Source organism: Hydra vulgaris, chromosome 04 (genome assembly GCF_038396675.1).
Source record: "Hydra vulgaris chromosome 04, alternate assembly HydraT2T_AEP".
Lineage (NCBI taxonomy): Eukaryota > Metazoa > Cnidaria > Hydrozoa > Anthoathecata > Hydridae > Hydra > Hydra vulgaris.
Window position 1 is genome coordinate 11,533,341 of NC_088923.1, and position 23,705 is coordinate 11,557,045.

Here is a 23,705-nt window from a genome sequence, read left to right on the forward strand (position 1 = left end):
CCTACAAATGTAATAAATAAAATGTTTTGTCTAATACATAAAATAAATATAAAAAATATAAATAAAAAAAATACAATGTTTTACCTGATATAATATATTATGCTATATTTCATAGGACATTGTATTTATTAATATATATTTTTTGTATTTTTTTTACATATTTCGCTCACAGTTAATTTAAATTTTACACTTTTCCCATCGCATCACTTGAACCTTTTGCTAAGTACTTTGTTACATTAAAAAAGTTTACGATGTAAACTTTTTCAAGTGCTGTTGTACAGATCCGTTATAAAAATGTCAAAAAAATTATCAAATTTTTTAATTACTGTACTATTTATTAAGGCTGTTTAGTAGCCGTTGCTAAGCACATCTATCTCGTTGCTAGGGTATTTTTTTAGTAAAAATTTGGCGAAATAAGGCTACTTCTAGGACTTCTGTAGGCTTTTTATCAACTAAGCACATAAATTTTTTTCAGGTACTGGAAAATGCATGTTTAAGGAAATCAAATAACATACTGTTTATGGCAGACCTAAGGCCACGGTTATTATGATATAACCTACTATAGCGCGTATATAACCTACTATAGGGCGTTGAACGCAAAAATTGATTTTTGGCAGGTTACTTCTTTCCAGGTCCTTGCATGCACATGATTTTTGTTCCATATAATCAATGTATGCCTTAGCGTCTTTCAAAAACACATAAGAAAACTACGAGCAAAAAATGGCCTTATGAGATATTAAAGCTCAAAGTTAGAGTAAAGTTTCAAATTAAGTGGTTTCGGACCATGATTTCTAGACAACCAAAAATGTAACCATGTTGAATTTTTACTTTTATTGTAGAAATCTACCCGGATTATCAGAAAAATTAAAAAAAAAATGTGTCTGTCACATTCATGTTGCTAAAATTTTCCTTAAAGTTGCATTTGAACTCCATACGTAAATATCTTTGCAAAATGGGCAAAATTTTGGAACCCAATATTTCTGGAATGAATAGAAATATTCACAAAAAAATTTACCAAAGGCTTACTTTCATTGTTTTCTACAAAGTATCTGAAAATGAAGACATTTTAAAGACATCACTTCCAGACTTTGCCTAGATTAACAGACAAAGGCTCTTAAGCTTAACATGTCATTTGATTTCAAAATTATTAAAGTTTTCCACACAAAAAAAGTTCAAACGTCGAATAAAACAAGCAAATATATTCGAATGTATAAAGTATTCGAATACTCAAATAGGATGGCCTATTCTTTATATTAAAGATTTTTATTCCTTTAAAAAAACATACAGATATTTTTATTGTTTATTTTAATTCAACAAAATATTAACGTATAGGTATGTAATAAAAGTAGCTCACAATAATGAATATGTTTCAATGTTTCTATCAATTATTTAATTTTTTGAAAATATATTTAAATTTTTTTCTTTGACTTTTAAACATTTTAGTATAACTTTTATAAATAATTTTGTTTTCTGGTGTTGGTTTTTTTAAGTACTTTATATGCAGTTTTTGCTTTATTTTTGAGGGTTTTCTAAGATCTTTATTGACCCCTGGTGACTTTAAACTTTTATTGGTTATAATAAATTTACGTTTTGGAAAATTTACATCATACATTTCATAGAAAGTTTGAAAGAATGTGTGGTATACTTCATTAGCTTCAAATGAACTGTTTATATGATTCCAATTTATTAAAAATAATTGATCCTTAAACGATGCTAGATTTGCATCGGTGAAAAAACATTTGATAATGACTTTTTTATGTTGTATTAATTTGTTGTCAATATTATTAGAGAAAAAAATAGGAGGGTGGTCAGAAACGTCACTTTTTATTATACCTTTTTTAAGAGTTTCATTAAAGATATCAGTTGTTATAATGTTGTCAATTAAGGTAGCTGAAGTTGAGGTTACTCTAGTAGGTTTGTTAATTAGTGGAATTGCTCCATGTTCGAATAAGTCATCGTAAAACTTTTTAATGTTGTTATTAACGTGATATTCAAAGCAATTTAAATTTACGTCACCAATTGTATAATTTAGTTTCTTTTCTTTAAAACTATTTTTTTAAATATCATTACACAAAAATGCATTTACTACAAACTTTTAATACGGCCAGATGGTGGGCGATAACAGCAGCTTATAAGTATGTTTTTAGAACTATTGGTTAAAAGTTCAATTGTTAAAATTTCTTTATTGTCATCAGAAATACTCATCTCAGGCCTAATAAAAAACCTCAAATTTTCCGTTATATAAAAAAGTACACTACCTCCGCGTTTATTTGCTTTACGCGCAACTGAGATCATATTAAAACCTCGAAGATGGACCAACCTTAACGTAAGGTTGGTTTATATAATAAACCAACGTTAAATAATTTAAATTATTTTTTAAACAATTAATTAAATTTTGTATTAATTGTTGACATTATAATAAATTTCAATATAACAAGTAATAAGTTTTTTTAATTAAAAAAAAAATCTAAAATCAAAAAAACCATTAAAAAAAAAACAGATAAAATAAAACGTTTTTTTTCTCTCTTAGCACAATCGTCAGTTTCTAAAAAAGGTCTTCTATATCTAGTCTTCTAAAAAAAAAGCAAGAAGTCTTCTAAAAAAAAAAGGAACATTTAAAAAAAAAATTGGGCAAAGGGGTGGGGTGGGGGGAGGGGTTTGTTAAAGCAGATGCAAAACTTTTTACGCAGTTGCTAACTGCCGTTGTGTTTAAAGTAAAAGTTTTTTAAGGAAGCCAAAGTTTTGTAAACAATATTAAGCTTATATTTTAAGCTCAACGTAATTAACACAATTTTTGTGTGGCGTTAACATTAACCCGCGAGTAAAAAATATATATATATTTAAATATTTTACAAACAAGCTGAACATATAAAACAAAAATTAAAGGCGTGAATATATATATATATACAGTGAATAAAAATATTATACAGCAAAAATAAGTTCGATTAAAAATTGTTATATATAATATTGATAGAATTGCTTCAAAGAAGTTTAAAAAGTTTTAAAATATATGTACTTTTTTTTTTTAACAATACTTTGATCCTAAATAAATAGGCGAGTCTGCAAATAATTGAAACACTCAAATTATTATGCTATATGGTAAACTTTGCATTTTCAAAATAAATTTTCATTTTTCATGTTAATGACGCAAATAGTGGTTGATAAAAAACAGAACATCTTTAAAAAAAGTTAAACTTAATAGCTTAATTAAAATTGATTTGTAATAAAATTAATAGATTAATAGAAATGTTTAATAAAATAAAACTCTAAAATAAAAACATAATAAAAAAAACACTCAGTTGCTTTATTGAAAAATATTCACTTTAAAAATCAAATTTCATTGCATATTTCCTTAAGTTCTTTGTTACCCATCGATACTTAACTTGACTTCATTTTCCTTAAAAGTTAAAAAAATAAATATATTTATTTATATATATTAATAAAACTAATAAAACTAAACTAAAACAAAACAAAACAAGATAACGAAAAAGTAGAGTGTAATTAAAGTGACTTGAAATTAAGAAAAAAAAGTTAAAAGATTTGTAAAATGTATACACCTTATCTTTTTTATTTTTAACTATAAGATGGATAACATACGAGTGCATTTTCTTCACTATAGTAAATGTATTAAAAATGATACTTTAGATACCGAAGAACAAACAAGTAAAAAGTAATTGCTCTCAAATGCTTTACCTGTCGAAGTTACTAATAATTGAATAAATAGATTCTTAAATATTTAGTTTTGATTTTCAAAAATTGTTAAATTTTATTTTTTCCAAAGTTCACTTTCGAAATGGCTGCAAACAACTACTATTTAAAATGAGAGTTAATAGAAAAAAAAGATTCATTGAGTGATTGACACTTAAGGTGAGGGTGGGGGGTCAGTTCTAAATCATTGATTTTCATATTTATTTTTTGAGCATAAAGAAACAGTTGCAGTAAAAAGGTGTGACTGTTGAATCAAATTAACAATTATATTGTTATAAAATATTGGTTTTTGTTTAGAGGAACAAGAGATAACAGCTTGTATGAGCAACAACCATAATGACGTCAGAAAAAAAGAAAAAGAGATGTAATCTTATGAGAATGGAACTGAGGCTTAAGTTTGGCAGCTAGAACAGTTCCAATACATTTACATGTCCAATACATTAGTTTAAACCTTGTTTAAAAGAGAAAAAACATTATTCGATGTCATCAAATACGAACAAGAAACATTGACAAGTTTTTTAAGACAAATTCACTCTCAACAAGGCTGCAATAAACCACTATTAAATTGGGAGTTATTAGAAAACAATCAATGAAATTAAAGAGCAATAAAAAGGTGACAGAAGACTTGAAAATTTGTAGGTTGTATGAGTCAGGAAAGTTTGATGACAGGAAAGAGTTTTCAAGCATCAAAGTGCAAAGAAAGAAACTAGATAAATAAAAGTTTTTAGAGCATAAAGGAATAGATACAGTAAGAGCCCAGCGAACACAAAACGTTCAAGTACGCTCGAAAAACGTCGCAAAAGTTCGAGCACCTTTTATGAACGTTCATAGAACGTTCATCAACGTTTGCAACGTTTGTTGAACGTTTTGTGTTAGCTGGATGCAACTTTGCTGAATGACAAGTCAAGCCAGAATGAGTTTTTGTTGATAGAGCTTAAGATATAGCTTGTTTGAGTATTAATCATGATACTATTTGCAGGAAAAGAAAAAAGAAGCAATCTTACAACGACAGAGCATGTTCAACTACATTTACAATAGTTAAAAGAAAGGGCATCATTAGAAGAACCAGCACAAATATGACAACAGCATTCAATGTAGGGACAAATAAGAAAATAGTTGATGTAGAGAATGGACTCATGAGTAAGACAAAGGCAAGCATGATAAAGAAAAGATATTGCAATAGATTGTAAATATAGTTTCCATGAGAGGTCAGCAATGAATGATTATCCAAGAAAGTAAAAGATTTAATAGTGTTTCTTATAGTGTAAAAGATTTAATTAGTGTTTTATGAATATAGATATATCAACAGTATTGCAATGATTATTAACAATAAACAACTGAGTTTTATTTGGATTAAAATTTAACAGTAGTTATTAGCCCAAGCTGTCATAGAAGAGAGATTAGATTCAATATCAACTACGTTTTTAACGATCAATAACTTTGTCAAAACTGAATTATATAGTTGTCAACAGCAAATAGAGCTGTTTTAAAGGTAAGGTTGTCAGGAAGATTACTAATATAGATGAGGAACAAGACAAGACTAAGAACGGAACCTTTTGATTTCCCCAGAAGTTATTGGGAATGAAGGAGAGTACATATGAGGCAAGCATATAAAGAAAATCAGCACGACATTCTTGATTGAAAGCTTTTGATTTGTCCAGATCTTTAGCCTTTGCCTGGCCGCTTTCCTCCAATGCATAATAAATTTTTATATTATGATAATAATATTGCCTGACAATTTTTCTTGAATGCATAACAAAACTTCTCTTATATTACAATAAACAAGTCAGCAGTAAGAAGATCTGATTTTCAGATAGTAAGCTGTTAGTCTCAAAATGACGTATTAGAAAGTTGGTAGTTTAAGACTTAAAGATCTTTTGGAACCACCAAAATTTCAAGTATCAACATTTTCCAGTAGACAAGAAAAAAAGATTTACTGAAGCACTTGTAAAATAGTTGACAGAATACCCCGAAAAGTCAAAGCAAAATTAAGGAAGAATTAGATAGCAGTGAATTAGCTGATATGAGAAAAATAGAAATGTGAAGCTGTGAAGAAAAGGTGAGTAAAACATTAGAGACGTGAAATGATCAAATGGCAGCAAACAGCTTTAAATGGTAAAAAAAAAGAGTCAAGAGCAAAAAAGCTGCATTTAAAGTAAAACATTAAGGTTAGCAGGAACAACTAATGAAAGAGATTATTATTGTGAACCAGAGAACAGATATTTGTGTATTGCAATGCATCACATTTTATATGTGAATCCAATGAGAAAAGTAATCATAGCATGTGTTGCCACAAAGTCAAAGTACTGTTACTGTCTATTGAAACTACATATTTTATTTGGAGATTACTTACAGATGTTGATGAGCAAAGTAAAGCATTTAAGCAATTTGTCTTTTAGATCATGGAGCGGATTTGGCATTGAAAAAAAATTTGTGGAACTCTTTTTATGAGAGTACATAGACAGGTTTATTACAATTTAGCAAACTTAGAGCCAACTAGTCGCAAACAAACTCAATTAATGTAGTTTGAGTACATGATGGAGGCAAGGCAATAAATTTCATAGTGACTTAGATTCAGAGATAGTAGCCTAGTGGATTTGAGATTGAAAAGAGTCAATGGATTCATTAAGGAACCTAATGTCAATAAAAGAAGTCACGGTACTTGAAGAAAAACAAGCCAAGGAAGAAGGACGTTCAATTAAGGAATGTCATCATATATCTTAAGGAATGTGTGATGAAATAGAGATAAGCATATTAACATTCAAGTTAACAAGAACACATAAAACATCCTAAAAGTATAAGAGGTTTGATTTTTATTTCACAATGAAAATGGTGAAGTTCTCCTTTCACATCAAGTTGATATACGGGTCTATTTAAATGGTGGTCCAATGAGAGAAAAACATTGGCTCTCATAAAGTAGTGATTTGTTACGCATGTCAACTTCATTATCCAGTTTATTTATTGCCACTGAAATTAGCTATTAATGTATCATCAAAGCATTTAACTCTAAGTGGTACACTTAATAGTTTAATATAAGCATTTAATTAAAAGTGGTAAACATTTAATTAAAAGTTCTGTAGCTACTAACTTCAAAAAAAAAGCTGACAATATAACAAAAGTCAGACATAATTGGTGAGATGAAAAAACCATCTTCATTTATAATGATACTAATAAGTGACCTTGTGTGCCAGAATTTAATAGGAATTGATGAAGGTGTGAGAACAACAATACAAGTTTGATTAGCAGTTGAAGTTTGATTAGCAGTTGAAGTTTGATTAGCAGTTGAAGGTATAAATACATCTTACATTCATGACCCTAATAGGTCATGTTCCTGGGCATTTTATGTGTTGTTAACTAAGATTCAGTGATCCAAAGTTATATCTGGATTTTAAGTTTCAGAAAATATATTTTCTTACAATGATTTTAATATGCAATCTTAGAAAATTTAAAAAAATTAGAAGTGAAACTTTTTTTAACTGTTTGTAGTTTGTTTCTTACAGGTGATTTACAGGTGGATTATGACATGATTTGAAGACTTAGGAAAGTAAACTCATGATTATTCTGCAAACTATTTAGAGAAGATTGAAGTTAAACCTAGATGTTTTTTCAGTGAAGATGCAAAGCATTGAAGTATAACTAGCTTACAATAATTCTGTGCTGAGTCATTACATTCACTGCTTATATATGTTTCTCTATTAGTCAGTCACAGATAAACATTTGAGTAATGCCTGAGTTTTTCATGTCAGTTAGCATTTATTATATCAATATGCCTCATTTAGTTTATTAGTGTTATGAACTGCTACTTTTGTATCATGTCATTCCTACTGTTCAGAATGTCCAAGAAAAAAGAACTGATTGTCAACATTCTTAATATACCATCCACAATTCATCTAGTACCTCATGGAGAACCCCATTCCTGATCCATACCTGTAGATTATTCTCTGGAATCTGAAGATGAAGAAACAGATCATGATAGGGCTAAATTAGCTTCTTTTTGACTCTATTAACTACAAGAGCCACCAGTGACTGATCTATTGGGATGTAAAAGTAGTTGCCATTTTGCTGGTAATGCAAACGGTATACAACAAATTTTGCTGTTTTCTATGTTTCTGTGTATGTAAAATAGTAGAGCATGCTATGAACTCTACAAAACAAAAGTATGAACTTTCCTAAAGACCCTGGATCTAGAAAAAAAAAATCACTAGTAAAACCCAAAAATGTTTTGCAACCATCATTAAATATAAAATTAAGACTTATAAAGAACTTTGTTATGGCAATAAATTGATATGGCCAGGCTCAGAAAAATTCCCATGGTTGATTGAGGGCAAAAATAAAGAAAGATGTGCTTACTGTTGAACAAATACATGAACCTTTAAAAGAAGAACATTTTATTTCAGATCCTACAGGGTTTTCAGAGGAATGCCTAAAAATCCTTCAAACTTGTGCTTGAGAATATTTTGGGAAACAAGAAAGCAGATAACTATGAAGAATATTAAACAAGAGTTCTCTTAGCCTACCAGAAGCAACATGTTATTGAAGATTCACTTTTTGCACTACTTTGACTTTTTTCCTGATAACTGTGGTGCAGTTAGCAATCAACTTGGTAAATGCTTCCATCAGGACATAGCAACAATGGAAAAAAATAACTTTTAAACACAACTTTTTGAAAGCTTTTGCATTAAACATAATATATCAGTTTTTTTAATATAAACAATAAGGTGATAGTTAAGTGATGTTTCAGAAATTAAGAGACCAAAAAGAAGTGAAAAAGTTGGCATTTGAATAAAATTAACTTTATTAAGAAAAAAATACTTTTTCGATTTCTTCATCTTGAATTTCCTTAGGAGGAACCATTTCAACAGCTGGTTCAATGTTAGTTTCTAAAATAAATAAAAAAATATTAAATACATACAGATAGCCTAGATGTTAATAAATGTTAAACACTTACAAACACATTACTAACTGCCTCAAAAAATAACCTATTAATTCATTAAAATAAAATACCATGACTTTCAACAACTTCATTTGCAGTTTCCATAGTTTCACCACTGGCTTGAAAGATAGGAGGAATTTCTAAAAAAAAAGTAAAATAAAACATCATATTAAAAAAAAAATTACTCTATTAAACTGTTAAATATATACTTGAATCTTCTTCAGCTGGCATATTTGGTGGTATTTTTAAATGTGAGATGGAAAGATTACTGGTAAGGATCTTTAATGGTTTACTAGAATCTAACTCGTTTATAGTTAAAGACTTTGTTGGAAGACTCTTAGAATATATATTTTTGATAGTAGCCTGAGACAGCGAGCTTTTTTTCTGTATCTGGATAGATTGATTTTGTAAAATATTCTCTTTTTCATTTTCTTCTAAACAAAAACAATTAAAAACTATTTGCTACTATTCTAAAATTCATATTAAAATGAATAATTTAATTCAAATGAATGAATTATGAATTTTAAAAAAATTACATAACTAATAAAAACTAATTAAAATTTGCAAAATCTAAAAAAAAAAGTTATAAAGTTATAATATGTACAAAAATATATATATTGAAAATTACTATCAATATGTTCATCTAAAACTTTTTCCACAGGAGAGTTATTTAAACTTTTTTCATGTTCCATTTCTGAAGATAGTTTTTTTTTTGATGATATTTTTTTAATAACTTTTGCTTCTTCTACTTTAGGGTTTTGCATATTAACTTTGTTGTTTGAAGCAATGTTAGTCATGGGTTTTTCAATTATTTTACCGTTGTCAACTTTCGGATGTTGTTGATTGATTTTATTGCTTGAAACAACTTTAGTCATGTGCTTTTCAACAACTTTTGCTTCTTCAATTTGAGGTTCATACTGATTGATTTTATTGTTTGAAGCAACTTTATTCATGTTTTTTTCAACAATTTTTGCTTCATCTATTTTAGTATCTTGTTGATTGATTTTATTGTTTGAAGCAACTTTATTCATGCGCTTAAGAACAAACTCTGACTTGTGGTTTTTTTCTTCATCAGTACTTGAAAAATTTAAATCTTCCACTGCTGTTTTAACTAACTCTGAAATATCCTCGTGTGTTTTATTCAAGTTGTGATCATTTTTAACTTCTTGTTTTTCTTCATTTAACATTTTTTTCTATAAAACATCAAATTTCTAAAAACTTTTTTGAAAATACAAAATAAAGTTATGGCTTTAACTAAAAAGTCTAATGACTTGTAATGGGAAATTCTAACAGGGGGATTTATCCTTTCCCGACATATTAAGATTGCAAACATTTTTAAAAATTACATTAATACCTTTTTATTTTTCTTGAATTTTAAAGCCTTATGATGAATTCTTAAAAAAAACATAAATGATTGTTAAACCTTGAATAAGCAAAATATAAACACAAATGTTAAGTTAATAATTTTATTTTTCTATTAACTCAATAAACTATTAAATGTAAAAAAACGAAATTTTTTTATAATAAAATTAACTTTTTAATAAATTATTAACTGTAACAAAATGCAAATGCACCAAAGCATGCAAATCTAAATCTGAAAATACTGACTATTGACATCTCAGAAAAGTCAATACAAAATTAAGAATGATTTGAATAATGGTGAGTTAACTGAACTGCATAGAATATTAGTATTATCATCCCAAAAAAACTAAACCCAAGTTAATGAAGAATTAGATTACTGAAAATTTAGCTGTGAAACAAAGAAGTTTAAAGTGAAACATTGAAGTTGCCAGCAACAACTAATGTTGGCAGTTTTATCATAATTTAGGAAACTTAGATCCAACTAATAATGAACAACCTCAATCAATTAAATTTGGGAAAGTGATGGAGACTCCTAACAGGTTGTCATATTTTGTTGACACAAAAAAAATTAAAATGCAAGACCGGAATTTTTTTTTATTACTTGATAGACTGCCTGCCCCAAACAAACCCTCAGTCAATGTAGCAGCACTCCCTTGCAAGTCAGACTATAAGATAGTCGATGTATCAGCACTTCCTTGTAGCAGCAGGCTATAAGATAGTCGATGTAGCAACACTCTGCACATGATTTACAGTAAAAAAAATAAAAACATTCTATTAAAAAAGAATAAAAATAAAAACTGTTTATATTTTTAAAAACACTCAGAATGTTTTTAAAAACATTCTGGTCAATAAAATTTGTGTTTTTTAAAAAAAATGATTAATTTCCAATTAAATTAATGGTTTTAACTTTATGACAACACTGAAATGTTGGATGAAAGTCAAAAGTAATTAAAAGTGACATATTTGTTGTCAAAAGAATCATTTTTTACCTTCCGTACTCTCAAATGCAACAATTTATAGAACTCTCTCTCTCTCTCTCTCTCTCTCTCTCTCTATATATATATATATATATATATATATATATATATATATATATATATATATATATATATATATATATATATATATATATATATATATATATATATATATATATATATATATATATATATACTGTTATTGACTTTGACTAAATCAACTAAAAGTCGACTAGTCGAAATTAGAGAACTTTGAAAAATTAAATTGTTGATTTATTCGACTATGGGCTTCCTACAAATTGACTAAAAGTAGCTTTAATATAGTAAAAATCTTAAAATCCTTTTATCTTTACATCCAATTTAATTTTTCAATCTTAAAATTTTGTTTATTCATTTAATAACAACAACATGTAATTCATCTAATTTATAGCATGAAAATACATTATTTATACCTAATAAAACTTTGGGTTATGTTGATGCTTGTGATTTTCATTAATACACATACAGGGCCGTTTCAGGCTGGCTCAGGGTCATGGGCTAAATTAGGCTGTGAAGCTCTAAAATTTAAATGTAACAAATACATTCACATTGTAAGTATGATTGTATAAACTTTTTGATATATAGCAAGTATTTAAGATTAACTTTAGCATAGCATATTAGCATATATTAATATAGCAAGATTAACTTTAGCATAGCATATTAGCATATATTAATATAGCAAGTATTTAAGATTAACTTTAATTCAGATAAAACTCAATTTTTTTCAGCCAATCGTTATCGCAATAATTTAGATCTTCCTATATTTATGAACAGTGATGTACTCGATGAGTCACCTACTCTTCATCTTCTAGGATTAACTCTTACTTCCAATCTTTATTGGAAACCATATATCAAATCAGTTGAAAATTAGCATCTGCTAAGGTTGCATCTCTTTATCGAGCTCGACACTTTCTTACTTCAGATTCTATTCTTTATCTCTATAAATCTCAAATCCGGCCTTGTATGGAATACTGTTGCCATATCTGAGGCGGATCTTCTAATGATGCTCTTTCTCTTTTAGACAAGGTGCAAAAATGCATTGTAAACATAGTTGGACCTGCTCTTGCAGCCAACCTCCAACCATTATCACATCGTTGTAATGTTGCTTCTCTTTCTCTTTTCTACAAATACTATAATAGGCACTGCTCTATAGAGCTAGCGTCTCTTGTGCCATCTACTAAAATTCATTCTCGTGTTACTCGTCATTCAATTAAGTGTCATCTTTTTTCTGTGACTGTTCCTAAGTGCTCCAAAAACGCTTATTCCTCTAGTTTTTTTCCTTGAACATTAGCTCTTTGGAATTCGCTTCCTTCATCTTGCTTTCCTGATTCATATAATTTGCAATCCTTCAAGTCCACCGTTAATCATTATCTTGCTCTACAATCTTCATCTTTTCTCTTTCAGTAACTTCCAACTTTAATTAGTCGCTGCTTGCAGCCTTGTTGGAAGCGAAGATGTTAAAAAAAAAAAGATGGTTCCTAAATTATTCTGCTGTTGGAGCGGCCCTTGATATTGTTATGCTTCATTATATTTAAATGATATGATGTTAAAAATAAAAAGCGGATATAAATTATTTTATTATTTTTATTAAACTTTATTTCAAAAAAATAAATTATTCACATATTTCGACTAAATCAACTTTTAGTTGAAATGCATTAAAAATGTATTAGTCGACTTTCAAAAATATACTAGTCAATTTAGTTGACAGTCAAATTATATAAAATTTGTAACAACACTTATATATATATATATATATATATATATATATATATATATATATATATATATATATATATATATATATATATATATATATAAATATATATATATATATATATATATATATATATATATATATATATATATATATACACATATAATATATATATATATATATATATATTTATATATATATATATATATATATATATATATATATATATATATATATATATATATATATATAGATATATATATATTTATATATATATATATATATATATATTATATATATATATATATATATATATATATATATATATTTATATATATATATATATATATATATTTATATATATATATATATATTTATATATATATATATATATTTATATATATATATATATATATATATATATATATATATATATATATATATATATATATATATATATATATATACTGTTGTTACAACTATATAAAGCTTGGGAAAGTAATTTATTTAAAAAATAATAATAAAAAAGTTGTTGTTATATTGTAACTTTTTTACATTTAGTTTTATTTATTTCAGGGGAAAAAAAAAGGTTTTCAATAAACTCTAATTCAAAGTCAACTAATCTCAGTTGATAATTTGCAACATACACTGCTTTTAATTGAGTTCAAAAATGTATATTTTTTAATTTTATAAGCTTTTAAGAAAAAAGTAATTGAAAAATATTTAAAAGTATTCTCACACCTCTTTGTTCTCTTTGAAAATTCTTTATTTGTATTTAGAATTTTAAAAGTAACAGAAACTTACTTCTTTATAGAAACATTAAAAGGTTCACTTTCATTTAAGTAAATCCCTTTGACAAAATGTTTTTGGTATCCAACAGCAACGTACTTTACACCTGTCTCTAACTGACTTGTCTCTTTAATTACTGACCCATCCAACGTATGCAAACTAAAAAACAAAACAAATTAAAAATAAAACTTCCTACATAAAGGTTTAAATTGCCAACTTTTACTGCTCCATTGTCAAAATCAGATCCTATATTTAATACTTTCATTTTATTATCATCCATAACTAGAACCAGTGCTGGGAGTATTTTAAATACCAAGTATTTATAATACTATTTTAAATACTTTCACTGTATTTGTACTTGTATTTGTACTATTTTAAATACTTTTATTGAAAGTATTTAGTATTTGTATACTTTTTATTATTTTTTTGTATTTTATACTTATTGAAAATTCTTATGAAAATACTTATAATTCAAATACTGCTGAAAGCATTTACAATGCACATTGTCCACTTTGTCACTGTTTATTCTGAAGAGCCACTTAGCCACTATTTATTCTGAATTATTTCTTGTTTTTTTTTACCTACCTTAGTTTCATTAGGGTAATTATTAAATGATATCGCAGGAATTGTTTTAAATTAAAGATGGCTGCTTTAACAGCGAAAATAAAAAGACTTTTGAATCAGTAAATGAAAATCAAGAAAATAATGAAATTTTACCAGCCATTGAAGATGGTACCTTTTTCAAAATCGTAGCCAAATCAAAATAAGTAATAAAATATCAGCTATCAGCAATATGCTTAGTATTACAAATACAAACACCTAGGCATAACTGTCTAATTGATATGATGTTCAAAAAACAGCTGTTGCTAAAAACAAATGTGAACGACTGAATGAATGATATTTTGATATAAATGTAGTATAATGACTAAAAATTACTTTAGAGCAATGATAAAAATTTTGAAAATTGCCATAGTTGTAAATTTTGGTAAAGTATTTTGTATTTAATATTTTAAATACTTTTTCAAAAGTATTTAAAATACTTTCGAAGTATTTGTATTTTTATTTAAAATAATTTTTTTTTCCAGTATTTGTATTTGTATTTTAAATATTTTTATAAAGTATTTTACCTAGCACTGACTAGAACTGGTAGTTGTATTTTTGGTCATTGTTCTTGAAAAATTAGGAAAAAAAGTGACCCGTAAAAAGCACTTATAAGCTAAAAGCAAAAAATTGAAACAAATTGTCAACTATTATCAATTAAGATTATGTACAACATTTAAAAAAAACCATTTGAAACTAAGTACAAAAAAAAATTAAGTTTATGTCAATAACTTTTTACCAAATTTCTTTTTTAGAACAACTCACACCAATTAATTTTCAATGGTTAAAAACACTTTTTTTATGTATGTCTAAAAGCTTAACTACAAAAATTTAATATTTCTCGTAGTGATAAAAATATGAACAGAACTTTCTTGTAGTGATAAATAAAATAACAAAAACATTTTAAAATTTAAAGTTAAAAAACATAGAAAAAAAATGAACAAAAAAAGTTTCTGTTTTAAACACTCTGCTCAATTGGACACACCCTATAAAGTCTAATGGTTAAATAAACACGCTGAGTTTTATTAAAAGTAATGCAGTATATATAAATACAATTATAAAATGTTTGATTACAAAATTTCAAACCTTCGTACTGCTCCTGTTGTTAACTTGATTTTGTCTGTAATGTATTGCAAAAGAGTATCCATATTTTCAAGCAACCTTTTGTCAAGCAACAACTTTTTGCCTGGATAAAGATCATCTCCATTTCGATAAACTCTATTAATAAAGTGAGTTTAAAACTAGGCAATTAGCAATATCATAAAAGTAAATCATAAAAGTGAAAGTTCAATCACTTTTTAAATTATATTATATTTCAAAACTTAATAATTTTTTTATTTTTCAAATTTTGTTTTTCAAAAAATCTCAAATCATACATATCAGTAAAATATAAAATAAGAATTTACGGGAGTAGTTGTCTCATAAAAAAATGTACATGGATAAAAATTCTTTGAGCAGCTATACATATTTTATAAGTTGAATGATGGAATTAGAATTTGTAATGCATGTAAAAAAATTTATAAATGTATAAAAAAATTTATGATGCATATAAAACATAAAATTGTTGCTTAATGGCTGTAACAACTATCCTTTACTCATTAAATGCAATATATCTTCGAAATACAATCCTATAAAATTGCCAAATCATCACACAACAGTGAAAAATTGGTAAAAAATTGAACTATATTATTGTTGTCTTGAAGAAATAAAAAGTTATGTAGAGTGATTAAACAGTCATAATATTGTCTGATAGAAGACTCAATCAGTAAAACATAAAGGAATTAAAAATAAAAAGAATATAAAAAGAGTAGAAATGTGCTGAGTACCTGGCATGGTCTATATGGTCCAGAACATGGAAAATTACTTGTTTATTAAAAAAATACATGGATAAAATTTTTTTGAGAAAATAGGATAGAAACTCTTAGGCATTGTCAGAGTGTTAGCCAGGAATTTATTTTTTACAACGCTTTTATGATATTAGAATTGGGAATATTTATTGTTATTGTTCTACAAAATATTGGGAAATCTCATTGATATTATCCTATTACTTCAAAAATTGTAAAAGAGACTTTAAATGAATAACAAACTACCCAAACCTTTATTAGGTTATCATTAGGTACACAACAATAAAGATAGCTGTTAATATTGTGGAAGAAAAGTTAAATATTAAAGATGGTCAAAATAATCTTTAACAGATTCAAATTATTTTTAATTGATAAAGAATATAAAACATTTTATTAAATAGTAATACTTAATAATAATTAATAATGATAATAATAATATTAGTTAATTGACAATAATTAAATAATGTTGCTTCATGTTAAAAAACAATATTAAAAATAACTTCAAAAAAAATGTATTTTTATATAAGGTATATAAAATGTATATTTATTTTATTTTGAAAATTTTTATTTATTTTTGAAAATAGATGAAATTAAAATAAAAAAAATTTAAGTAAATGAAATAAAAAATATAAGAAACTTTTATATATTTAGCCTAAATGTATTAGAAAAAATAAGATTATAAATGCTACACTTATTAAAATCACACTATCAAAAAAACATTACATAGTCTCATATTTTAAGTCAGGTATTAAAAAATTAAAGTCCAAAGAAAAAGTAAGAAAGCAAAAAGATTTTAAAGATTGTTATGTGATAATTATGTCATTATACTTTTTAATTATGTTATTGTTGTTATAATTATGTCATTATACTTTTTAATTATGTTATTGTTATGTTATAATTATGTCATTATACTTTTTAATTATATTATTGTTATGTTATAATTATGTCATAATACTTTTTGGGCAACTTTGTATTTTACTGTAAAACTATTCTTAAAATTACCAAACTGAGTCAATTTTTAATAAGCCTGAAACTAGTTTTTATTAAAAACTAGACAAAATATAAATTTAAAAAAGTTTAAATCATGCTTCGCATTGTATAAAAACAACATTAATTTAAACTTACAAAATGATTCTGTTACACAGTGGTTCTGAGACTGCTAGTTTTTGATAACGAGCTGAAGCATATATACGATTATGAGGTATAGGTTTAGCTTGTGGCTGATCCATAAAAAAAATGCATATTATAACAAATGCAAACTTATATATATGTACATACGTACATACATACAAACAAACAAACATACATATATACATACATGTAAACATACAAACAAACAAACAAACATACATATATTTTTAATAGAACTAATTGAGTTTCATGCTTTTTGCCAAATACCTGCGACTGAATACAATAAAAAATATAAAAAATCCATTTGAATAAATTAGAATAATGTTAAACACACTTGCTCTTGTACTATTTTAATATTTCTCATTTGATTTAAAGTTGCATTTTTTTAATTGGCAACAAAAGCATCCACTATTTAAGTTGGTCGTTATCAGAAAACAAAAAAAATTTTTAAAGTGCAAGAAAATAGTTGACAGAAGACTTAAAAGACTTAAAACACTGCTTTAATATGATTAAACTGCTTGATAAATAAAAGTTTCTAGAGCATGAAGTGACATATACAGTATAAAGATATAACTTTTCTGAATGAAATTTAAGGAACAAGAAGCTTAAGCTAATGGAACAGGGGGCCAACTATATTTAAAAAATTACTATAATTAAGAGGTTTATAGAAAAAAAGAACAGAGTTCTTTTCTTCTTTAAACCACTTTTACCAAATGGCTACTACTTCAGAAAACTATTTAATCAAAATTACTTTGTGATATTAAAATTTTGTCTTACGCATGTAAGTCTTTAATTTATTTAGTTTATAATTATACTGACCAAATAAGTAAAACATCTGTACTTTAACCCACTAAACATTGTAGAATCAATATTAAAATGGGTTCTTTTTAGCCCCCATCTTAGCTAATCTTTTCATTGGATTTCAAAATGAAATATTGGTTAATAATTGTCCCTCTTCTGAACCAATTTTTTATCAACAGAATGTCAATGACATACTGTTTACTATCTTTAATTCTGAATATGAAGCTTAAGAAATCATCTTGATTAATAACATAAAATTTTGAAATTTATGATGGAAAAAGAACACGAAAACCATATTGCATTTTTAGATGTAATTAAAAAATCCAATTCCTTCTCATATAATTCCAACATATAAAATTAATAACACTTGGTTGGGATTTGATAAAGACATAAAAAATCTTTCTTTTGTTTTAAAAAATAATCAATCTCCATAAAAAATGAACCCATCTGTTTTTATCTTTGTTATAAACTCAAATACAAGATACTTCAAGCTTTCATTAGAACTCATTCTGATTATACACAAAAATATACTCTTTTTGTAGTAATATAAGGTGGTGGCAAAAAAGATTGTTCCATCTAAAATTTCTTCTCATGTTACAGCTTTTTAATATAAAAAATATAGTTTTAACCCTACCCTAACATGAAATATATATACACACACACACACACACACACACACACACACACACACACACACACACACACACACACACACACACACACATGCACACACACGCATGCACACACACAAACACACACATATTTTACTAATTTTATAAATTATTTATTTAATTTTAATAGTTATTTAAATTGCTTTTTTCTTCAAATACATTCAGACTTTGTAGAATATATTGTATATAGTAGAGTCGGAATTTTTTTGACTCAAAGCATATGCATTAAGTAAGCATTTGACAATGTAATAAACTATCATAGAAGTTTATATTTTAAAAATTACCTTTAAATGATGCCTCAAAGACAAATTATCATGGGTAGGAATTTCTTTATACCTTAAAATCCAAAATTAAAAGAAAAGTGAATATAAAGCATTGAATATAATGATTAAACATGTTAAATAAAAGTTGGTATTAACAACAGTTATTAACTATCTACTACATATAGATTGTAACTTATTCAATAACTAAGTAAAATAAGACATTGAGTTGCTATATCAAACATGATGCTCTGTGTGGCTATAATAATTAAGTGGTATAAGTATTATAACCACATGTAGGCCATATGTGGCTACCACCTAAAAAGTATAACTACTGGTCGCTCTCCTCGATTTAGCCTAGCTATATGAGAGTGAACCATCCAAAATGTAGACTGTACAATTATTTTTTATAACGTATAACATTCTTATGTAAAACATCTATATTTCTGGTAAATATATTGCTTTTTGTTGTTGTTGTTGTTGTACTACATGCTATTCCACAAATTGAGGGGATATTTGAGTAGGGATATCATTTAATATCACATTAAAACCGCGTCAAAATATCTTGTTGGATGGTTAATCAAAATAAAAACAAGTAAAAAAATTTTAACGAATTTAAAGATGCAAATGTTTTTAAAAACTGATTGTGAACAATATAGCTAAAAAAAAATCAATTCAAAAGTTTCAACAACTCACGGTAAATGCTTAAATTTTTCTAATCCTACTGCAACGTATACTCCACCATTCTCTACTCTATCAAGATTTGCAACTACAGTTCCATGATTTGGAGTTCTAATGCTACGTACAGCAACTTTAGCTTGGGTATCACGAGTGACTTCATCCAAAAAGCTGTTAAAAGTCCTTATATGTTTTCTATTCACTACAAGTTTTTTACCATAAAAATTTAAATCACCATTACGATAAATCGTTATACGCGTAGAAAAAACATCATTAACGTGATTTCTATGCTCGCGTTCTTGAGCATTCATGACATATGATTATCATTAAAACATTATTTTTTTAATCATTTTTTGCTTACTGTTCTTTTCAGCGGAAACTTCCCCCATTTTAATTTTAAATCGGAGATTTCCCAAATGGTTTCTATGACAATAAAACAAACATGACGTTACATTTCATTAGTAGCACCGCCAACAACGTCTTACGTTAAATGGTATTTATATAGCGTAAATAAGTATTTTTTTAAAAAAGAATAATGCGAATAAATGCGAACTAATTAAAGTAATTAAACAAAGTTCATTAAAAAATATAATAGCAGTTAAATTGTGTTAACGCAGCGCGCATATATACATATATATATATATATATATATATATATATATATATATATATATATATATATATATATATATATATATATACATATATATATATACAGCGCGCATATATACATATATATATATATATATATATATATATATATATATATATATATATATATATATATATATATATATATATATATATATACAGCGCGCATATATACATATATATATATATATATATATATATATATATATATATATATATATATATATATATATATATATATATATATATATATACAGCGCGCATATATACATATATATATATATATATATATATATATATATATATATATATATATATATATATATATATATATATATATATATATATATATATATATATATATATATCTATATATATATATATATATATATATATATATATATATATAGATATATAAATATTTTAAATAATAGTTCATAAAGTTTTTAAGGACTTGTCTTGATGAAAATGTTAATTAAAAATATATTGAATCGATTAGCACTAAGCAATAAGTGATTTTTACAAAAATAGTTTAAATCCAAATTTATCCAATGTGAATATATTCTATTTATGAAAATATGTAAATATTTATCCTTATCAGAGTCCGACAAAAGAATAACTCACTTTGGAGGTCACATATTAGCTTTACAAATATTACTTGGTAAACTGCAAAAGTAAATCGCAACTTCTTTAATAAAAACTTTAATCAAATAACATTTCGATATTTTTATTTTTAGTATCTAAAAGATATGTAAACAATTAATATATATTTGAATTAAATGTATATAAAATTTTACTTCTCAATCCAAAATGTTCATAGTATGGCTAATTTTTTTACTATAAATGCAAAAAAACATACTTTGCAAAAACGATATATATATTTTTTTTTAATTTAACTTTATAATTTTTATTCAATAATTTAACTCTGTTTTCATATAAAAATAAAATAATTTTGTATTGTTTATGTATATATAACAAGTATATATGTATTGACTTAAATATATTAACCTTCGATTAATTTTGTTTATCGTTTTCACCCCTGAAATAAAAGTCAAGTTTCAAAGGATAAAAGTTCAGTTTCAAAGGTGGTTAAATTTGTTAAGAGTATTTTTCAAGAATACATTTTTACTATGACTATTAAATTCAATGTAAAATTAAGGCTTTGTTTTCCCTTCTTCTTCTGTTCCATTGAAACTTTGCTGCCCCTTTCTTTCTCTGTCCCATCGAGGCTTTGCTTTCCCTATAAAAAAATTTGACAAGTGGCTAGAAGAAACGGTTATTTTGCTTTCAAATGAAAAAAAAATAATTTTTCAGAAATAAAAAGTTGTGTTGGAAAAATATAATTTTATTACAGAACATTTACTTAATAAGTGACTTCGACTTTTACGAAGTTATTAAAGATATCATAATTAAAGTTTTACAGCGTTTAAGAAAACCGGGAGTTTTTCCCGATACCCTAAAAAAAAATTTTTTTTTTTTTGTTTTGTTCTTTTATCTTTACAATGTTGTGATTCTATCTATATAACTGATACAAATTTACAATTTTTATAAAATATATGATGGTAAGAGAAAAAATAAAATCTCACAACTTTATAGAATACAAAAAATATAACTGCAGAGTATCATTATTATTAAAAGAACGCGGGAAACTTGCAGAAGACCAGATGGTCTTGTCATCAAGAAACCGCTTGTACTAGTAATATTTTTTGTATTTTTGTTTTTACATGTTTCTAGTTTCACAAAATATAATGGTAGTTCATTTTATATTGGATTCACATATAATAAAATGTAAGATAAAAAATAATTGATAAATGCTAGATTTTGCACACAAAAATATATGATTAGGCATAAATAAAATTATTTTTGATTTATATATTTTTTATATAAATATTTGTTATTGAAGTTTTTTGGTATTTTTGTTTTAACGTTAATTTTGGCTCTAGTTTCAGTATTAGTTTAGTGTAAGTTCATATAATTGTTTATATTTAAAACGAATTTTTTTAGTAAGATTTTCAAACAATTTAGGTTATCTAATTTTTTAATTATAGCATTTCTGGATATCAGTTTATTATAGAGATAGGGACCGCGATATGAAATTGTGAAACGCGATAGTTTTGTTTTTCTAAACGGTATATTAAAGTTTCCTACTTCTCGAGTGTCATATCTATTTCTAATGCTTTTAAAGAAATCATTTGAGAAATGTGATGAGACAAGCCCGAGTTTATATTTCAGCATAAACAATAAGTTTTGATAAATGTTTATTCTATAGACGTTTAGTGCATTAAGGAGTTTTAACAAAGGTTCAGCATGAGTGAATTTGTCTTTTTTATAGACAATTCTAACGGCATGTTTTTGACGTCGATAAAGTGATTTCAAATTGGATTTATTGGTACTTGCCCATGCTATATTACCATATGTATAATAGGTCTGTATAAATGAGAAATAAAGATGTTTTAGATTTTCTTGGGATAACATTGGTCTAGCTTTGTATAGCACGCCAATGTTTTTGGTTATTTTTGTATTTAAATAGTCAATGTGTGCTTTCCATGAAATATTTTCGTCAATTAGTAAACCTAGAAATTTTGTTATTGAGGTTCTTTCAATATTTTTGTTTTCTATTTTTAGCAATGGTAATATATAAGGTATTTTTTTTCTTTTTTGGTTGGGATGGAATAAAATGTAATTGGTTTTTTCTGTGTTTAAAGATAATTTATTAGATTTTAGCCAGATATTAAGTTTTTCAAGTTCGATATTCGTTGTTTCAAAGAGTTCTTCAATAGACTGAGATGAATAAAATAAATTAGTATCATCTGCAAACATTATTACATCAAGTTTGTTTAAGACTTTCGGAAGATCGTTAATGTATATTAAGAACAATAAGGGAGCTAGAATGGGACCTTGGGGAACGCCACATTTAATCTTAAGCAATTTTGAACAGATATTTTCATCAGTATTAACACATTGCTGTCTGTTTAGCAAAAAAATTTTAAACCAGAGTAATGCAACATTTTTTACGCCATATTTTTTCCAATTTTTTGAGCAGGATAGCATGATCAACTGTATTGAATGCTTTCGTTAAATCTATAAAGATTCCTAAAACAAATTCTTTATTAACAAATGAGTAGTTGATGCTATTTACAAGATCTACGATTGCATGTTCGGTTGCATGTTGCTTTTGAAAGCCGAATTGTTTTGTATTTAAGATATTGTTGTTTGTTATATATTGGTATAATTTATTATAAATTATTCGTTCGAGGAGTTTTGAGAATACAGAAAGAATTGAGATTGGTCTATAATTGTTTAGTAAGTATGGTTCTCCAGTTTTATATATTGGTACAATTTTTGCAATTTTCAATTTTTCTGGAACGGTTCCTGTTGTAATTGAAGATTTAAATATTTCGAAGAGGGGTTTCTTTATTATCGGAAAGATACTCATTACAATATTGCTACAAATTTCATCAATTCCTGGTGCTTTGTTGATTTTTAAAGAGTTTTTTGCATTTTCGAGTTCTTCATAGCTTAATCCGTTGAAAGTTAGTTCGCTATT

At 25.9% G+C, this 23,705-nt stretch overlaps 1 protein-coding gene across 1 annotated transcript; it reads right to left on the reverse strand.

Moving 5' to 3' along the window:
* Positions 1–3,299: 3,299 nt before the first annotated feature.
* LOC105846916 (doublecortin domain-containing protein 2) lies at positions 3,300–19,935 on the reverse strand. Its single transcript, XM_065795452.1, has 11 exons — positions 19,526–19,935; positions 18,854–18,905; positions 17,092–17,186; positions 15,209–15,340; positions 13,538–13,681; positions 9,996–10,035; positions 9,270–9,834; positions 8,851–9,075; positions 8,713–8,781; positions 8,521–8,588; positions 3,300–3,397 (listed from the first exon to the last, which is right to left on the reverse strand). Exons 1-11 carry the CDS (start codon positions 19,816–19,818, stop codon positions 3,365–3,367), a joined length of 1,716 nt encoding a protein of 571 aa, XP_065651524.1. The 5' UTR covers positions 19,819–19,935; the 3' UTR covers positions 3,300–3,364.
* Between the last annotated feature and the right edge of the window lie 3,770 nt (positions 19,936–23,705).